Source organism: Colletotrichum tamarilloi (assembly GCF_030869305.1).
Source record: "Colletotrichum tamarilloi strain Tom-12 chromosome Unknown Scaffold_103.1, whole genome shotgun sequence".
Classification (NCBI taxonomy): domain Eukaryota; kingdom Fungi; phylum Ascomycota; class Sordariomycetes; order Glomerellales; family Glomerellaceae; genus Colletotrichum; species Colletotrichum tamarilloi.
Genome location: NW_026849486.1, coordinates 91,500 through 111,975, shown reverse-complemented (window position 1 = coordinate 111,975; position 20,476 = coordinate 91,500). Strand labels below are relative to the sequence as shown.

General features: G+C 32.4%; 2 protein-coding genes across 2 annotated transcripts; one reads left to right on the top strand and one right to left on the bottom strand.

Moving 5' to 3' along the window:
• Window positions 1-722: 722 nt before the first annotated feature.
• On the bottom strand, window positions 723-896 carry CTAM01_13731 (uncharacterized protein; the record flags this gene model as incomplete). The annotated part of the gene is made up of 1 exon (XM_060529733.1): window positions 723-896. One exon carries the CDS (start codon window positions 894-896, stop codon window positions 723-725), a length of 174 nt encoding a protein of 57 aa, XP_060375695.1.
• Window positions 897-3,685: 2,789 nt separating this feature from the next.
• Window positions 3,686-4,574, top strand: CTAM01_13730 (uncharacterized protein; the record flags this gene model as incomplete). The annotated part of the gene is made up of 4 exons (XM_060529732.1): window positions 3,686-3,691; window positions 3,757-3,813; window positions 3,903-4,130; window positions 4,191-4,574. 4 exons carry the CDS (start codon window positions 3,686-3,688, stop codon window positions 4,572-4,574), a joined length of 675 nt encoding a protein of 224 aa, XP_060375694.1.
• Window positions 4,575-20,476: the final 15,902 nt, after the last annotated feature.

Here is a 20,476-nt window from a genome sequence, read left to right as displayed (position 1 = left end):
TCCTCGAGAGCCTGACGAAGCTGATCTTCGGTATATTGAGGCATTATATATAGAAGAAGACATGTGCAAAAGATGAGCCCATTTGGACGCGAATTGAAAATGTTGTGATAAAAGGAGGTTGGGGGTGGGCATTGGGTTGTGGTGGATTTTCGCGTTTTTGTGGGTGCCAGAAACAGGGGGGTGCCAGGAAGTGGGTATGTTGACTTATTGTCGTAAGTTATGGCACGCAGCAACAGGCACACGGAGTATAGTAAAGCGGCTTAATCTATGAAAGTGGAAATGGACAAAAAAAAAGGTCTACATACGAGTTGCGAGTGACATACAAGTGCTATACCGTAGCACGTGGCGGGCAATTCGTGGGTTGCAGTTCTGATCCCTGTTACGTGATAGGTATTGATAGAGTTTGGGGATAAGCTTATCAGAGGTCTCTTAATGCATTCAATACTTAAGTTAACATGGCCATCCAAAATATCACCGGAAGATGTCATGCTGAGAAGAAAGCGTACAAAGCCCACCAGGTCACTCAATAGCCCACAGACTTTGCCTCAGGGCCTCGTTCTCGGCGTCAAAGCGGCTCGGCCGGGCCTTCACGTCTGGTCAAGCAGGGATGGGGGATTTTGGTACCCGAAAGACGTTGAGCCAGGGCCAATGGTATGACAAAGGGCCACCTCCGGATGGATCTGCACTCGACTGAGAGCTGGATCAGGCTTCAGACGAGGACTTTACCTCGATTGGGGTGGCAGGGAACAGAAGAAAAGCAGTAGAATAGCAGCATTTTCAAAAACACCACAAATAAGTACTGTACCAATCAGAGCCTTTCTGTTGGGGTGATTGGTGCTCAAGAAGATCATCTGGTCAAGCCTGATGAGGATGTGGATGTCGATGGACGTGAGCATTTGTTCTTTCTGGCTTGAGGAGCGCTGTTGCGTTGCCGTCCCCTAAAGGCCCCACAACAGTCCCGGCAGGCCTGCCGGCACATGTGCTAACGCTGTACTACAAGAATGCAAGAATGACCGCCGGCCGTAGTAGCCAGAAATGGAGTTGACACCTTGGAGAAACGGGCAAAGGACACGGTGCGAAAGTCTGGCACTAGCGCCGCTTCAATTGGGCGAATTCGCCCATGTGTTTCTGGCTGTCGGGACTTCTCGAGTGGCGGTACTGACCAGTGTGGGTCATTTTCAGCACGTTACGTCTGTGCAGAAGTTTGTCTTGGGCAAACCTTTGAATTCCCTGCCGTTATGCTTCCTCTCTTAGGTCTGCGGTCGACACAACCCGTGCGTCTCGAAGACAGTACAGCCGCCATCGAGATCAGTTTCTAGCTTTTGACCTTCAATTTAGGCTTCGAATAAACAATTGTATCGTCAACCACGAGCGCCTCGCTATTGGATATGCAAGTCATTTGCAAGCCGCCACAGCCCGATCAACACCTGACTGCCAGCGCGCGTTGATGACCACTTACTCCGCGCACTGTCACGTCTCTGCACTGGTCCATTGCTAAAAAAGGCTGCACCACAAAGAGGTTGTGAAGTCCGAAGTTCGCCGCCCACATCGATCGAGGGACAGCATTCCGGCGAAGCCATTGGAAAATCGTCAACGGAACAAGTGCGTAAACCATTGCCCGGCATCGTCGGATTATCACTTACTGCATCGCTATGTGGCACTGTCAAGACAGTGTCAGCGGCATCATAACGATGGGGGTGGAAGCCCATCTAGAATGGGCGGCGAGTTGAGGCAACGAGTCGTAGGACGACCGAGGTGCTGGGTCTGGACCGATGAACGGCTGGGGAACATAGAACGTCCGAGGGACCCGTGCTTTACTTGGGTGCGGCCAGGTCTGGCGGGAGCATCCAGCAAGCGGCGAAACTGTTTTTAGCGCTCATGGACATAACGGACAATTAAGATGTCTGGTTTGCAACCCAGGTTGGCCCACGTATGTCACGTCAAAACAGGCGGGCTCATGCATTTTCCCATCAACAGATTCCCCGAAAGATGAGCATTAACCCGATTTCGACTGAGATGGCATCAGTTCGCGCAGTGATACTGTAGTGGAAAGGCGAACGGGAAAATGGCTTCACAGTCTCGCCCAGCATCAGCAGGTTTTAGATCGTACGCTACGTGTGTATACAATATACTGTATGTACTGTATGGTTGCTGAAGCGGAGGCAAGCATACATACACTCGGCACAAGAGAGATACAATAGAAAATTAACAACGTTCTGGGTATAGATGCGAAGCCTTCCTAAGACCTATCCGCTTCGACGCCTATGGGCAGTGGCCTTTAGACGGTTTCTATTACCCTTCTAGCTAATAGTAGAGGCCTACTATAACCGACCCCTCGATAAGCTAGAGATTATTAAAGGGTATTTAATTACTTTATAAGAAGCCCGTATTAATATAGTAATTAATAACGACGCGGTTAAGGCTACTAAAGTAATCTAGTCCGGGTAGGTAGTAAGGATAGTAACGGAAAGTTCGGTAAGAAACGGAGTTATGGGCTATAGAACGGCTATAATATTACTTATATTATTTAAAAAGGGTTATAGCGTTATTAAGGCCTTGTGTATAGTTAGCTTAAGAATAGAGCTAAACCTGTATATAGTAGAGCTAGCGGCGTTAGTAAAAGTAGTTAAGTTTTTATTTTAAAAAGTTAAGTACTGGGCTATTTACGTATTTATTAGTAATAAAGCGGCTATGTTAGTAATGCGTAACCCGTAGTAGTAGTTAGGCTAACGAGAGGTCTGATAACTATACTCTAGTATATAAGCTCTATAAAAATAAAGTAATAAGTTTACGCTCTTTTAGCTCTTATTAATTATAGAGTTAGACCTAGCGTAAGTAGCTAAAGTAATAGTAAAGGATAGTACGAGACTAAATAAGATACTAAAAAAATAACTAACTAGAGCTTATTTAATAGTACTTAGAATCGCTTTATAAAGCGTATAATAAAAATACGGAGCTTTATTTAATAACGTAAGAGTATATTTAAAAAAGATTGATATTATATTATTAAGAAAGTATATGCGCGAGCTATATAATAAACTATTTTAAAAAGAAGTTAGTATTTTAGCGTAACTACGTATTAGTATAATAAGACTAAATTAGTACTTATACTAAATTAAAATAACTACCTCGGCGTAATGCGCCTATAGGTATATAGTAGAATCGGTAGAGTATTTTCTTTTTTATTATATATAGTAAATAGTATAACGAACTTAAATACTTTAATAAACGGAGTTATAAAGAAGAAACTTATTGTACTTTTTTAGAGAAAAGAGCGCGTCTAACTTTAATAATTAGTTATTATATATAAACGTTATTAAAGAGATGATTAAGTTTGTTATAAGTACGTAGAGGCTAGATATATAGATTAACTAGTAATAAGATTATATACTACTTATATTAATATACTAACTGACGATAACCCCTATATACCCTCGTATTATTAATAGTAAGACTAGCTTTGGCTGCTAATAATAGGACGCTAAATACTTTAAGAGATATCCTTAAGATAGCCTATTACTAATATTATGAGTAACCGTAGTATTAGTATATAAAACTAAAGATAATATATATAGAGACGGATAAGGCTTATATAGGCTTCTGGGTAGTAAGGATATAAACGAAAGTAGAGAGTATATAGATAATTATACGAGCCCTAAATAGCTTAGCCGGGGCGTAATAAACTATGTATGTATGTATGTTGTAACGACGCGTCGGGCAGGGGCAGTGCAGCCTTACTCTAATAACCTGGTGCAGCTGGACGGCGTGCGGACGGCAGGAGGCCATCGGCAGGGCAGATCCCGTAGGGCTGTGGTGCGCGGCGCGCGCGTGGGGAGGCAGGGCTTAGCAGACCCCCGCGTAGAGGACTTAGGGAGTACGCGGCGGCACAAACGGGACTACAGGCGTCGCGCTACTACGGGGACTTGAATGCGACGGCTACGCCTAAGATCGCCCTTGGTGTTTGTTCATCGTTATTGCCCAAGCAAAGCTGGCAGTCGGGCACCTTGTTTCCGAAGGGACCCGACCCTCTCCAGCCTGCTAATCTCCGCGAGTCTGCGTGGGAAACGGCAACTCTTATCAGATTGACATCGCTGTTGCGCGAGGGCGCTGACAATCTTTGCTGGGTATCGGTGAGTCCACCATCAAATCTTCCGTATTCAGACACGTCGTCGAAAACCTGCTGAGTTTAGCGTAAGGCAGCTTGGGGTGTGGCACGAACGACACGCACAGCACCCAACGGCGGACACGAGGCTGGCTTGAACACTGGACCCCTCACTCAGGTGGCTGCACTGCGGTGGGCAACGCAGCAAGGCGGCGCTCCGGACACTGCCTCGTTTGCTGGAAAGAAACGTTCCATTCGCGGTGCCGAAGGCGAGGTCGAGGTCTGGTGTGGGCGGTGTTCCATTAGCGCCAGAGAGAACAGGCAGAGATACTTATGGTCTGCTTCGGTCGACGTATGTACTGCGGACTCTGCGTATGTGCTTTTAGCAGCAAGGGTCTATCGGGACGTCTCTGATCAACCCCAGGACCAGACAGCGGTCCTCGGGGCTTGCAGCTCGGAGCCTGTCGTGTGAGCCAATATGCCCCTGGGAGTGAGCAGATCGGTTTCCTATGTACATAGCGTATGAGTGCTATAGGATGCTGCGAGTGTGGACTAATGAGCCGGGGGGGGGGGGGGGGGGGGTGGGCCCCCCCAAGCGGGCCTGAAAACGGGGGAACCACAGGGCCCGGGCCGACCCAGGGGGGTGGCCCCCCCCCGCGCCCCCCCCGGGGGGGGGGGGGGTGGGGGGGGGGGGAGGGGGGGGGGGGGGGGGGGGGGGGGAGCTTGACGCCGCCAAGCAGGACTGATAACTGCGGAACCACATGGACCATGGTCGACTCAGATGGGATGACCCACACCGCGCTGACTAGCCGCCTGTGCAGGCGGACTGGCCATGACGGGGAACAGGCGTAGCCGCACCCGGCCTCTAGGTACCCCTCCGTGCCCCGTGCACATCTCACTCGATTATCAAGCTCCACGATAAGTAGCACGTCCTTCGATACTATATATCATAAGTAAATAATATATATTTTATACGGAGCTAGGTAAGTACGTAGAAGTCGTTATTCCCCTTTTAAATAAGTAACGCTGTCTAACTTAATAATCCATTCCTTATTAACTTTTTTAAAAAAGATCGTCCGTATATTCGTTATTATAGGTATTTTAATAAAAGCTAGGCCTAATTAACCCGTATATATAACTAGGTTTATAATCTTTTTTTTTAAGAATCCGTATAAGGACCCGGATCGGATTATATAAGAATTCCTTCGATAGTACTTTTAGTTCTAGCTAATATAACGAGGATAAATTAAAATATATTTAAATATAATACGACTTAGTATTTTAAAAATAATATATAAAAAGAGCCGGATAGCCTTAGTCCTAGTCCTTTAACGTTTACGAAGGGTATAGTAAATAATAAGATATAGAGTCTCTATAATAAATAGTATAAAAAGAGGTATTTATACTAACTATAATAGCGTTAAATTACTTGGTACTTATTATTAATATATACGACTTCTTATAAATTATCGAGGTATTAAAAAAAAAAGGTAGTAGTAAAGTAATACTAGTCGATATTAGTAGTAGTAGTAGTTATAAGATTTAGTTTATTTATAAGAATACTAGCTTGCCGCTTATACGTTATATATTTTAAAATAAGGAGATTATTATTTTAAAAGTTGAAAATCGGGGACTCTGCTAGGACTAACGCTTATAGTAATTAACGTATATAAGGAAATATCTTAAGTACTTTAAATATAGGAGTAAGTAATAATAGTATAAAGTAATTAACGTTACTTATTTAAGAGTTTTATAACTTAAATTACTAAGTACCTTTATTCTAACCTTACTTATTTAGTTTTGGGTCTTAAATACAATTACTATAATTCTAGTTAATAGTTATATAAATTTTTTTTTTAATAAGTAAGTAAGTCTTAGTAAACTAAGAATTATATAAGCTACTTTACGTATATAGCGGCCCTACGCTTTATAGGGGTTAGCGAAAAGGGATTTATTTTATCTTTAATATACTTCTCTCTTTCTATACGGACGTTTAATATCTTAATACTAATATAGTTTAGCTTAGTACGGGAGTACTTAGCTTAGAAAAACCTAAAGTTAATAGGGGTGCTCTATTTATAGTCTAGAGTAAATATTAGCTTCGGTATTATTACTAATAGGGATTCTAAGTAAATTAGAAAGCCGGTTTTAGATTACCTAACCTCTATTATTAAAAATAGAGAGCGTACCTAAGTGTATAGGTCGGTTATTAAATAATACGTATTGTATTTAGCGTATATATTTATAAGCTAGGGTTTAATATATACTATATAAGTATTAAAAACGGCTTAGGTGTTTATATAAAAAGAGATTAGAGAGTTAAAAAAGGTAAAGGCCTTTTTGCGGACTCCTATAACCTCTATATAATACCGTTATACTAAAATCTTTTTAAATAGCTTTAATACCTCGCTTTATTTATTAAATATATCCCGTATTTAGTTCCCCTTTATATTTTATAAGCCGGATTTGCTAAGAAACCCGGTAAAAGAACTAGTAGATTTTAAAAAAACTCTTATTAAGTTAGTAAGTACGTATAGTAGTAATTATTCGCGTTTATAGAACTTTTAGTTAGTAGCTTAAAACTATTATTTTGGCTACTACTGTACTCCCCTTTTATGCTTTACTTAATAACTCTACCTCTAACCTATTTTAATTAAGAATAGTATTACTTAACTATTTTTTTAGTATATTTAGTTCGCTATTACTAATTAATATAAACGTAAATATATAAGCTTTTATTCTAAAGATGTTATATAAGTCTATTTTAAGTAGCCTAAGGAAAGAACCTTTTTTAGCCGCGCTAATCGTACTCGTAGTGTTAGTATTACTTATAAAAAAATCCTTTATTATACCCTTATTATCGTAGTTAAGTAGTACTAAATCCGTCTATTATTTATATTTTACTAAGTTACTAGGGGTTTTACTTATATTAGCGTCGTTTTACTAAATACCCAATATAATATTATTAAAAATAGCGGCGCCGTTATTATTAGCCTCGATTTTATATAAGGTATTTATATTTTTATTTACGACTTCCTTTACTATTGCGTCTTTATATTTTATAGTATTAGGCGTTCCCCGTATACTACTTTTAACTACCCCTACTTTAATTATATTACCGATCTTTACTATACTTTAATTAGGTTTAGACGTTAATCTTTTTTATTAACGGCGTGTAACTTATCGTTAGCGTTTAGTATTATATATCCCCTTAACAAGTTTTACTAGCTAGTTTAAATATACGTTAGTTTAAGCTGTTTATATAAATAGTAAAAGGCTTCTATGCTAAGATTTATAAAATAATTTATATTAAGAATACTTTAGTTATTTAGGACGTAAATAGCTCTATTTAATTAATTATAAGTTAGATTGAAGTAGATAATAGCTAAGAATACTTATACTCCCTCGCTTAGTTATACGGCTTTTTATTTTATACTTGCCCTATATTTCTAGACCTTCTCTTTAGCCTTTTTATTATATATAAAGACGACCTTATTTAACGATACGGGAGCTATAGTATTACGAGTTAAGTAATTTATAATCCGAATATAATCTAATATAGTTTACTACCCGAGAATAGCTATTAGAATGGGATTCTATTGCCCTTAAGTACGATAATACAGAATAGAGGCTATTATAGACTTTGTATTAAGCTTCGAAGTGAGCTAATTCGATATTTTATAATTCGTAAACCGTAACTATTTATTAATCCTAATTAATATCTATTCTTTTTTATATAGTTCGAGTAGCTACGAAGTAATATATCTTATTTACCCCTATAAAGCGACGAATTATTCTTAATTATCCGAATTTAATTAGTAGGCTTATATATGGACTTTAATTAAGAAAGTATTTAAGAGATATAATATGCTCTTAAAAATTTATATTAATAATTATAAAATCTAAAACCTACTACCGAGTAGAAAAATATTCTAGACGTTTTAAAAGTACTCTAACTAATAAAGATAACGATTTAATATTTTAACTTTGCTTAATAATACGTAGTAGCTAGACTATACTATATTAAAAAAGGCTAAACGTTAATAAGCCCGTAATTATATTTTATAGCCGTATCCGACTTTAGAATCTAGTTATAATAGATAAAGGAACTATTATAGTAGTTAATTTCTAATTTTTTTACTAATCTTCTTTAGTAAAGTTATAAGTAGCTATACGCAAACTTTAAAACTACTATGTTTAATAATATCTAGGGCGTTTAGTAGGGATAGTAAACTAGCTATACTTAGATTTATCTAACGTATAAAGCTAAAATTAACTTTTAGGAGTTTAAATTTAATAGCTAATTAATTTTAAATATTTAAAAATATTTGCGCAGTTACTAATAAACGACGCGGCACGATATAAAATCTTTATATATTATTTCCTTACTAATATATTCTTAATATAAATACTTTACCCTAATAACTAGTATATATACGAAATAATTTTATATCTAACCCTATATTTCTAAAAGCTAGTATGCCCTATTTACTAATAAACCTCGCGGATAGTAAGACGGTAAGAAAGAAAAAAAAAAAGATTTTCTAACTAACTTTATAGTATATACGGGACTAAAGATTAGCTAATAGCTCTTAGTATAATTAATTCTGCGACTAAGATAATTTAGAATTATTTATTTAATTTAGGAAGGAAGAGGTAGGTTAAGCTTAAGGTAAGTATAATAAGTACCGTTCATAAAAGTTTACTAGCTACGTTACTTAGAATAGTTAAAAGCTACCGAGTTTATAATAAAACGAGAATACAAAATGCTCCGACTAGAGAACAATACTATAAAATAGATCTTTTTATATTATCCTAAAATACTAACAACGTGTATATATAAGTTAGACTTCGAATAAGTCTATATAAATGATTTAAGATTAAATTATAATCGGTTTTATTATATATAAAACCTCGAGTACTAATAGCTATCGTAATATTAAGTAATTATATCTACTTATTAATATAATATATTAATACGAAGTACGGTTACTGCGGCCTTATACTACCCAGCTTAATACTACTAAATTTAATAAAAAAAGCTCTTAAGTCGGGGCAAAAAATAGCTTATTAAACTCTTAAAATATAAAATCGAGCTACGTATCGGCCGGCTATAAAAAGGAGTAAACCTCAATAGTTAACGCTCGCTATATTACCTCCAAAATAAGAGTTCTTAAAAACTAAGATCGATATATTAAATAAATAAAGTTATTACGAAATTAGCACTAATAAACTAAGTAGCTTAGCTTATTTTACAAAATAGTTAAGAATAATATAAAAAGATATTTAAATTTACAATACCTAAAATAAGAAGCGGTTTATAAAGTTACTCAGCTTAGATCGATTCCATTTAGTAATATTTTATTATATAAGCTCGTTATTATATAAGGTACATACCAGAAGTATTTAATATAAAAAACCTACTTATCTTACTTTATAATACTAAGTATTAGCTTTACGGGCTAGCTTTTATATCCTATATCTCTTATACCCACCTAATTACGATATACCTACGTTATAATAAACGTATTTATTAAAATTACGACCCTAAGCATAGAATAAGGTTACCCGTTTTAAAACGCCTTAGTCCTTTAAAAAAACTAGCCTAATAATAACCCTTAGGGGTAATTATAATTTAATAATAGGTTTATTAGAATTACGCATAGATTAGTAAATATTAGCGTTATTAAATCGTATTATAACCGGTTAATCAAGTTCGTAAGGGGATAGTTAAAAATTTTAATATTAGTACTAAATAGGGGTACGTAGTTAAAGCGAATATATATAAAGACCCCGAAATTATTAATATAAGATCTTAAAGAATAATCGTTAATACTTACATAGTAAAACGAAGTATTATAGTAATAAAGAAATAAGTATTACTAATAATTTTAAGACGAACGTAAATTAAAGTTATGGGGCGTACGATATTATAAGCGTTTTAAAACTACTTCCCTATTTAAAGCCGAGGTAAAAAACGATAAGGTCCGTTTTATAAAAGTCTTATATTTATACCTTTTTATAATATAAATTATAGCACAAGCTTATTTTTAAATATATAAAAGTAAATACGATATTATAAGCGATAGTTTTAGGTTATACGGCAGTAGGTTAAGCTATAATAGAGAAGAAGCTTAGGTTTAGAGTGTTAGTAATAAGTTTTATAAAGATAATATAGAGAGAAATTTATTAATTATTTCCCTTATATATAAAAAGTAGGTAATTAATAAATGCTACTTAATACCTAACTTCGCTGCGCGCTATTTTAAAAGTTAATTAGTTTAATTAGTTTTTTAGATTTAGTATGTTTAAAAAACTTATATTTCCCTCGGGCTTGCTCTTAAGTACTAGTTTCTTAGATATAATAGAGCTTTATAGAGGATAGAATAACGCTTATAGGGCTTAGAAAAGGGAAACGAAGTTACTTAATTAAGACTTTTATAGTACTACCGTTAATATCTTTCTAAATAGTAAATAAGTCGATCTAGGTAGTTATTTAATATTTAATAGGTTAAAGTAAACGAATAGCCTTTACCCTACTTAATATTATACGATAGATATAGTATACTAATACGAAAGATCTAATTACGTACTAAGAGAAAATACTTCGTACCTCTTATTAAACTAAGCTAAAAAACGCATCTACTCTATATAATATTAATTACTTCCCCTTTTGCGTGCGTTTCTAATCTTCGTAGTTACTAAAAAGCGGTAAGTAAGTTTAATAAAACCGGTCCGATACGTATATACTAAAAAAGAAAATAAAAAAGGCTATAAAGTAGTTATAGCCGGCGCTATATAAACTAGTTATACTAACGGGGATTACTAAGGTTATATATACCGTTAGTTTATAGTAAGTTTACAACGGTTAAATATTATTACTAAATATCGCTATAATAAGACTAATCGCAGTACTAATGCTCGATATATTATAGTCAATAGTAGTGTTTTAGAATTTATAAGAGGATTCTAGCCTATTAAGAAGTATAGTTATATAAGTTATAGTTAAGGTTAATACGTCCCCTTCTATAGTATAAGTATATATTTAAGGAAGCTTAGTTACCGTACTTAAGGGTAACTAAACAGTACCGACTATAGGGGGAGTAGTATATAGATTAATAAACGCCCAGATCTCTATAGTAACGTTTAGTACGTAACTTAGTACGATATATACGTAAGGCTATAAAAGGACTTATAAACTATCCTATTATATATAGCATTCGTAACCTAACGCTAAAACTAGCTATCGACCTACTATCAGCTTATTACGAGGGCTTATTTACCTTAAGAATTAAAGTTAATAAAATTACTATTAAATACGGCTAATATAACCAATATTTTAAATATAAATAGTTCTAGTATTTTAAAGCCAAGAGAATCTTTAGTTTCTCTATCTCACAACTTCGAAAAATAATAATACTATCTCTACTAAATCTACTTCTAGTATAGGACAAATAAGTACGTATCGATACTTATACTTATACGAACGTTTTACTTTCTCCCGTAAGTATATTCTCGAAGTCTACGTTACTAACATATTTATAGAGGTCTCCCGGACTTACTATACTTTAATTAAGGCTAGAAGAAGTAAACGAACTTTAGAATAATAATATTATAAAAAGCCGTCCTTTACCGTTTTGCCCAGAGAGTATGTTTTACCCTATTAACATAACATTATTATTAAGCTAAATAATTAGTCTTAAAGACTTAGAAATTAAACTAAGGCCGAGCCGGGCTTTAGGTATTAAAATTCGTATAAAGCGGACGAAGTATACAAATTATTATAAAGTAGCTTAGTTATAATATCAAAAGTTATAATTTTTCACAATTACTATTAGTCTATAAGGGCTAAAGTTACTATAATACGGATAATCTAGGACTTAGAAAGGAGACGGCAATATATAATAAAAAAATATGCGTTTTAAAAAAATAAGTATATTTTAATAAAGCCTAAAGAGAGGCTATACGGACTTTTATATATTCTTTAGCATATTCATAGCTATGCTTTTATTTACTATTAAAATAAAATACGAGATACTAAGGATGTTATAATACGGCTCCGGGCCGCTTAATATATAACAAAGAACTTTTTTTTATAATATAAGCTAAGTAACTATATATAGACTTTTAATTTAGTAGTTACTAAAAAATAAGTAGGTAACTCTAAACGCTAAGATAGATACTTATTATATAACTATCTTCTACTACGAAATAGTATACTATTTTACTATTAACGAGCTCTATAACGAGTTTACTATACGTTATTTAGCTAAATATAGCCCTAGGCATAATCGGCTCGTACTAAATAGAAATACCGGAATTACCCTTCTACTTATTTTTATTAATAAGAAGTTAGGCTTTAAGTATATAAAAGGAGCTAGATTAGAAACGTACTATAAACGGCCTATACTAAATAGATTTCTTTTCTCACTTAGGGTAGAAGTAAGAAGTCTTAGATTCTTTTACTATCCATATACTTCTATCTTAGCTCGTTAAGCCCCCGCTACCGACCTAAAAAGGTATTTAAATATTACAAAACTCGGTCTTTAGTAAAGGGTCCTCTACGTACTTTAAGTTTACTTCCTCGGGTAATAGGCTCCTCGGATCGTAGGCTTGTGCTATATAATTATAACGAAATTATGAATATATACGGTATTATATAACGAACTTTTATTAATAATATTCCGTCTTAAGGCATATAAAGTGGTTTTAGTTATAGCTAGCTAGTATAAGAATTCTTCTAAAATAAATATATAGTAAATACTAGCTAAAAATTAAGTTCTATCGTTATTACTACGTAGTTATACGTATATTAAACTAATTCTGTGCGACTATTTAAAAAATAATTTAGATAATAGAGGGAACCTTATTATAGTATATTATTATAGGCTAAGCGGACCTATAGCTAAGGTAATGCGCTACTTTATATATTAACTTTTTTACCCATATCGACGGCCTAGAAGTAAATACGGTCCGAAGCTCTACTTAGTATATTAAGTTCTAGAACGTTATAAAGCCGCTCCTAACGATACTAGTCCGCCTTATGCTATATTAGTCTAAGCGCAATTGCCCTACTACTTAAGGAAATAGATCCTCCTCTCTCTAGCCCGTAGCTATAAATCGACTTATTAAAATAGCTTAAGAATAGGTATTAGACATAGCGTATTTTAAACCCTTCCAACTATATACCCCGTTATAAACAAGGTAGCTTAGGAAATAACATAAGCCCTTCGGACGCACAAACATACCAAATCAACTAATAAGATGAGAATTATACCTCAGTAATATATACTACTATTATAACTACTTATAAGACCTAGCGAGGCATTCCTTAACGAATCGCCCTAGTAATAGTATCGTTATAAATACTTAGTACGAAGAACCTAAAGCGACTTTTTATTATAATATACTATAGTTTTATATACATATCGCTTCCTCTCTCACAAATATTTTTAATGTTTAAGAAGCCGAAACCTGCTATAATAGGTCTTTATAAACCTCTAGTTATAGCTATAGCGACTAGTTTATAAACGAAAATATAAGTTAAGAGGGCGAACGATAGTGCGAGTAGTAACGTATAATTAAGAGCTACTCTAAAATATTTATAACCGGCTTTTATAATATTCATTCTCGCATATCTAATCGTAGTTATATATATATAGTTAGAACGACTATGGGCCTAGCCTATGTAGGTTAAGTTTAAAAAGATAAAGTATGTTATTAAGAGGAAGTAATATATAATTAATACTATATATGATAGCTATTCTTGAGCTAAGTATTATACGAAAGTACGAGACTAATAAGCTTAAGTAACGTAGTTAATACCGTAATCCTACTACCGTATTAGACTATATCTTTATACTTAGACGGCCTTATTATTACTTAATAATTTATAACTATTAAATTATCGGCTATATAATATTCTCTTTTATTATAATAAAAGGATAGAAAGTAAATAAGCTCGAAGTAAACGTTATTATTATTAGCATAGGTTTTAGTAATTATTATGCTTTATTTAAAGTTTAGGAAGTAGGGTTCTTTACTAAGATTCTTAAACGCAGAAATAACTTTAATAGCGTTTAGTATTTTGATTAGTATCCTAATACTAAGGTTAATTTTAATACGCCCGCTTATTAATTTAGTTTACTTAGGGTCTAAGCTAATTTTTATTTTACTAAGCAGTTTCTTAATTATAAAAAAATCCGTAAGTATTTTTATTATATTAATATAACGCTAAGTTTGCGTTAAGATACTATTTTTAATACTTAGGTAAACGAGGTAAAATACAATACTAAGGCCGGGCGTTAATAATTTAAGATAACTAAGGGGCTACGTATGACGTCTAAATATATAATATTTATATACGGCTCGATAAATAAGCTATATATACTACTTTTTTTAAACTAAGATCTATTTAATAAGCTTATTATATACCCGTTCGCTTAGTCTAATAATCTCTTATTAACAAGTAAGAAAATTAGTATTATTAATTAAAGTGCGTCTAGTTTATAAATCGTATAGGAGCTTATATTACTTAACTATAAGCTAACGGTTTTTATCTATAACCCTTATATTACGATCCCGATATATTAAAAATAGCTATCGTATTAAGAGTTAAAGGAAATAAAATATTATTATAATATTATATTTATAAAAGCTAAGTTCGGCTCGTTTTTAGCCCTCTTATATAATTAGAATTCTAATTCGCTACTCTATATAACCGAGACTAAACAAAACGACTTATTTAAGCAAATATAAAATAGAGGTAGCCTCGGCCTTATATAGTTAAACTATTACGATATTATTTTTAATAAAAAAGCTAACGTATACTTATACAATTTCTAAGTTCGAAAAACGTAAAGCTAGATAACGGACCTTAATAAAATAGATATTATTACGCCTTTATAATAGTTTAAATAGTTCGGATTAATATACATTAATCTTAAAATAAACTACTACGAGGCACTAAATTAACTAAATATTAAAGTAATAAACTTTAAAGAGATGCCGATCTAGTCCTTTAATAAGCATAAGATTCTCGCTAGTAACTCTAATATTACTATATACTACGACTTAAACGTTATTATTATAGCTACTAACTACGACAGCGTAATAAGTAGCTTACTAAATATAAATATCTATAATAAGAATAGCGTCCAGCTATAAAATATTTAAAAAAGCGGTATTAGTACGTACCTTAATATAATAATCCTTAATATACTTAATATATTCGTACTATATAGGCCGTAAGGGCTAATAACGTAAACTAACGCGCCGCTTTTTATTAAGCTTTAAGTTAACTAGGTAATAAGGCTCTTAGAGAGGATACGTTAAAATAAGCTATATACTATCGAGCTAGCAGAAAAGTCTTACCAATTTTAGAAACGTTTCGTAATAAACGCTTTTAAGTTAACTCTTTTTTATAATAATACTACGTAGTAAACTAGTGCGAACGTCCCTTATAAAAGAGTCGAGCTACTAATTTATTTTAATAGGGTTTAGGTATAGAGATAATTATATAACCGTTCTTTATATAACTAAGGGAACTTTATTATTTTTTAAAATCGAGGATAGGTTCGATTGCTATAGTTAGGTAAAAAGGAGCTCCTATATATCTATTTAGAATACTTATAAATATACTAAATCCTTCTATACGACGCTATAATAGTATATTATATCTTATAGTAGATTTATAGATAAGGTTATCTGGGGTGAGCTATAGTTAACGAGGCTCTGTTCCCCTATATATTATCTATAAGTTGTTCGTATATTATACTCTAATATAATAGCTCGGCTATTTAGACTAGCTTATTGACCTCTATTTAAGTTTAATAGTACGTATTTAGTAATAAAGGGCATTAGATCCTAACGACGAAGAGGTATTAATGTTTCCTTATTAATCGGTAAGCACTAAGATCTTATATTATAAAAAATACCTCGTCCTTTTGCTTATATTTAGTAGTAGTCGTATTTTAAACGTAATTTTTAAGAGTTTTAAATAATATATAAAAAAAAAATTATTATATATAGAGGGGATAATATAAACGCCCCGCTATTTTATAGAAAGTTACTATTTATAAATTTAGGGGTAAGCCTTATAAGCGCCGGCCCTTATAATTTTTACTTAGGAGGTTCGTTCTAACTAAGTCTACTAGTACGGGCATTATTAATTATTAAAATACTTGCGGCTTTTTTAGAGGGCGAGACTAGTAAATATTAGTATTTTTCTAGGTAAACGTATTAGGGTCTTAATATATTAACTTTAGCTAGGGAAATATTCCCTTAATAATAGCCTTAATTTCGTTAGCTAAGGTAGAAGTATTTAGGTTTTTTTAGCTAAGATACGTTATTAAGTAGGTAACTTTTATAAGAGTAGTAGGTTATAATTAGAAGTGAATTTATAGAGAGCTAAAAAACGTTAGAAGTTTTTAAAAAAGAGAACTAAATAAAATAGATTAAGGTTTAGTAATCTAGTTAACGGCTATCTTTTTATACTATTTAAGTCTTAGGGGACTCCCCTAGTAACTTAAAGCTTAACTAGGTTTAAGTAATACCCGCACGGTTATAAATATTTAATAAACTAATTAATATAAAGACCTATATAACTTAGAAAAAGGTTTTAGGAAGGGTTCTTAGAGAGTATATAGGATGCGCCTTCGTATATTTTAAATATAAGGAGCTATAGACTATTATAAAAGTTTTAAAAAATATATAGTTTAGGCACTAAAAACTATATATATATAAGCTAAATAAATTAACTTATAGTAGCCTACGATAATTATACTTAGATAAATAAAATTATTACGGAATAGTCTTTTTAATAACGTAATAGTACCTCGTTAGTTAGATTAAATCGTATCTTAATAACTTCGATACTTAAGAAAATATTATAAATACGATTAGCTAGCGATTACTAAGCTAAGCCACGGCCTAATAAAAACTAGTAGCTAGCGTATTTATATTTATTATATTATAGTTATAACCTTACTTATATATAATATAACTCTAATCCTATTTTATTAAGTATTATAAAAATATAAATTTATTTTATAATAAGGAGTAGCTTCTAGTAGTAATCTATTTTTATAGGCGCTAAAAGGCGGGGAGGGTTCGTTAAACTCGTTTTACTAAGAAGTACTTCTCGCTTCCCTTCTATTTCCCTTTTTTAAGCTATAAGACGTTAGTTTACTCTTATTTATACTACTCTCTTAAATTTAAAAACTATAAGAGGGCTAAATAAAAATAAGAAGTAACTTTTTATACTTAGAGTAAGTAACGGTTATATATACTCGCCTCACCTTATTAATAGCTTTATACTTATTAAAAGTATAGTAGAACGGTAGAACTAGATATTTTTAAAAACTATTTAGTAGCTTTAGTAATATTATCTTTTTTAGAGTAGCGCTATTTATATAAACTAGATAAAGAACTAAGTAACGGTACCGAAATAATTAAGATTAAATTAATATAGAAGTACCTTAGTTTATAATAAACGGCTAACCTGACGACTTAATAATAAGGCTCGTTATAATTATTATTTATAAACTAATAGTATATATCTCGTATTAGTATAACTATGCCGCTTTTAAAAATGCGTAGATTTAATAAATATATAAAAATTATTAATAATTAAAAATATATAACGTAATATAGAGTTATACTATTAAAGCGTAAGCCGAGCGTATTAAGTATTTAGAGTTCGAAGTATTTTTTATAGAATTATCCTATAAGACCTTATTACTAGTAGCGTTTTTAATATCGCTCTAGGAGTCTAGACGTAAAATATTAGGTTTTATTATAAACCTATAGCTAAGCTTTAGTAACGGTACGTTTGATAGTACTTTATAAGAGATATACTATTACTTACTTAATAATAATAAATTAAGTTTGGGTTGTGACGCCTTAGCTCTTTTAATAATATTAGTAACGATTGTGGTAGAGGGCGTAATTAAATAATATGCTAGAGTAGAAGAGGTAACGTAAAGCGAGGGCCTTAGCTTAGAAAAGAGGTATTTAGAAAAGGCTAATATTATTTCGAAGCGAGCTCGTTATGTTTAATAAAAAGTAATTAAATTAAAAAGCCTATATATATTATATATATTACTTATCTAAGCTATATTTTAGACCTAGTAATTTACTAAAAGAAGCGAAAATAGTTTGCTATTCCTTTTTTTATATTATAGTATATAGTGAGGTTTATTATAGTACTAAACGCTACTATTTTTATTAAGTAGTTTACGTTTTATTACGTAGACGATTTTGATAAAAGATATTTAATAATGCTTGAGAAATTAATAGCTAAATTCTTTATATAAATTCGTATAGTCTCGTAATAGTAGTTAGGACCCGTAATTATATCTCGTTACTATCTTTTTCTTAACCCCTCTTATTCCTAGACTTAAAACTATAAACATTATCTTAGTACTCCTTTACGAGGCTTAGGGTATTCTTTAGATTTTTTACTAGCTCTATAATCACTTACTACTCGATCTTATAATATACTAAGCTATTAACCTCCTTTTACTTAGCGACCTCTCCTAACTAATACTCTAAAATAGGGTCGTATTAATATAAAAGTAGTCTTTTAAAATTAATATATTTATAAAAACTATCCTAACTAACTAGATCTAATAATATATACTAAAGTCGGTCTCTATATTCCTAAGTTAGTTACTAAGCTACGTTATAATAAATTACGTTACTAAACTAGCTATATCCTTAGATTCGTCTCACTTACTATTCTATTATACTTAATCTATCTTTTTTAATTTAGTTAACTAATATTACTCGTATTTTCGGTTATTTTATTAGCTAAAAACTAGTATAGACGTTATATTTAAAGTTATATATACAGTGGGCGTTAGGCGGGACTCGAAAGTAGGATAGTAAAGGATATGTCGATATTATTATTTAGGAAATATATAGCTTTTTTTATAAATACGTAGAGTCGTATCCTAATAAATAGCAATAACTAGACTATATATACTCATAATATCCTATATTACTTAATAATCGGTTCCCTTATTAATAAGGTTTAGAGTTAAGATATTTAGGGTCGAGAATAAGTAAGTAACTATATCCTTATAGTTTATAGAACTTTAATAATAGACCTATATATATAAGTTAACGGGTACCGCTCCGGCCATAGTTAAATCCTAGGTTTTCGATATATAAACCTACTATTATAGTTATTTATAGTCCCCTTTATATATAGTACTAGAAATAAGATCGGCTAGCGGTCTTTAATAGTCTAATTACTAAGACTATAGCTTCTTAAGTACTAAGACTATAACTTTATAAATACTAAAAGTAGCTAACTCGTTCTATTCGTTAATATAGGCTATGCTAAAAGCTAATTATTAGTTTATAAAAAAAGGTTTATTTTTTATAAAAACGGGCGCTATAATTAGTTATAATCCTTAATAGCGGAGTAGTTTATAAACGATAACATAGTTTAAATACCTGCGTGCGCAGAACTAACAGTAAGTTATAAGTTATTTATAGTATTATATATGTACTTTAATTTCTGAGCGCGTTTAACGTTTTTATATATACGCCGTTAAGGGTACGAAACGAATACTAATTTTACTATTTTCTATATATATAATTATTTTACTACTTAGGGCTTAAAAATTAAAAGAAGAAAAATAGGATATAGTACTATACTTATAAACTAGCTTTAATAGGGGGGCGTCGGCGTTACTATATTAGCGTCTATGGCTAAACCTATAAAACGTTTTTTACCTCCTATAATAGCCTATTCTAGCCTTTAACGCAGTATAACTCTGCTTAGAATCTTAGCTCGCTAAGTAACTTAACGTTAAAGTATATAAAATATAGTTTGATAAATGTTTTATTATAGTATTGTTTAAGTATTAAAAAGATGGCGGGATGCTTCCGAAAACTAGTAATGTTAAATACTATATTTGGAATACTAGATATAGGAAACTGCCCGCCTGATAGATTTTTAAGACTACTCTAAATAGATAACTAGTAGATGAGCGTTTAGGTTTTGTTATGGAGGGCTCGAAAGTACGTATAAAAACGATAGAAGATAATAAAAGATAAGTTATATGCGTAAAACTACCTATCTGCTATTACCCTACTATTTAGGAAAAACGTTAGTATGTATTTCGTTAATGTGCTTAGGTAGATTTGCGCGGGTATTAGTAAGTTATTCTAGGTAACCCCCGTTATTATAAACGACGTAATAAATAGACACTACCTCGTACGAGCCTTATTGCTTCTATCTAATTTATTTTAAAATAAGTAAGTTAGTAAAGGAGAACTAATTGGTAGGTAGGAAATAGAAATTACGTACGTAGGTATAAAATTACTTTAAAGAGAGAGATTAGCTACGAAGTAGTCCTTAAG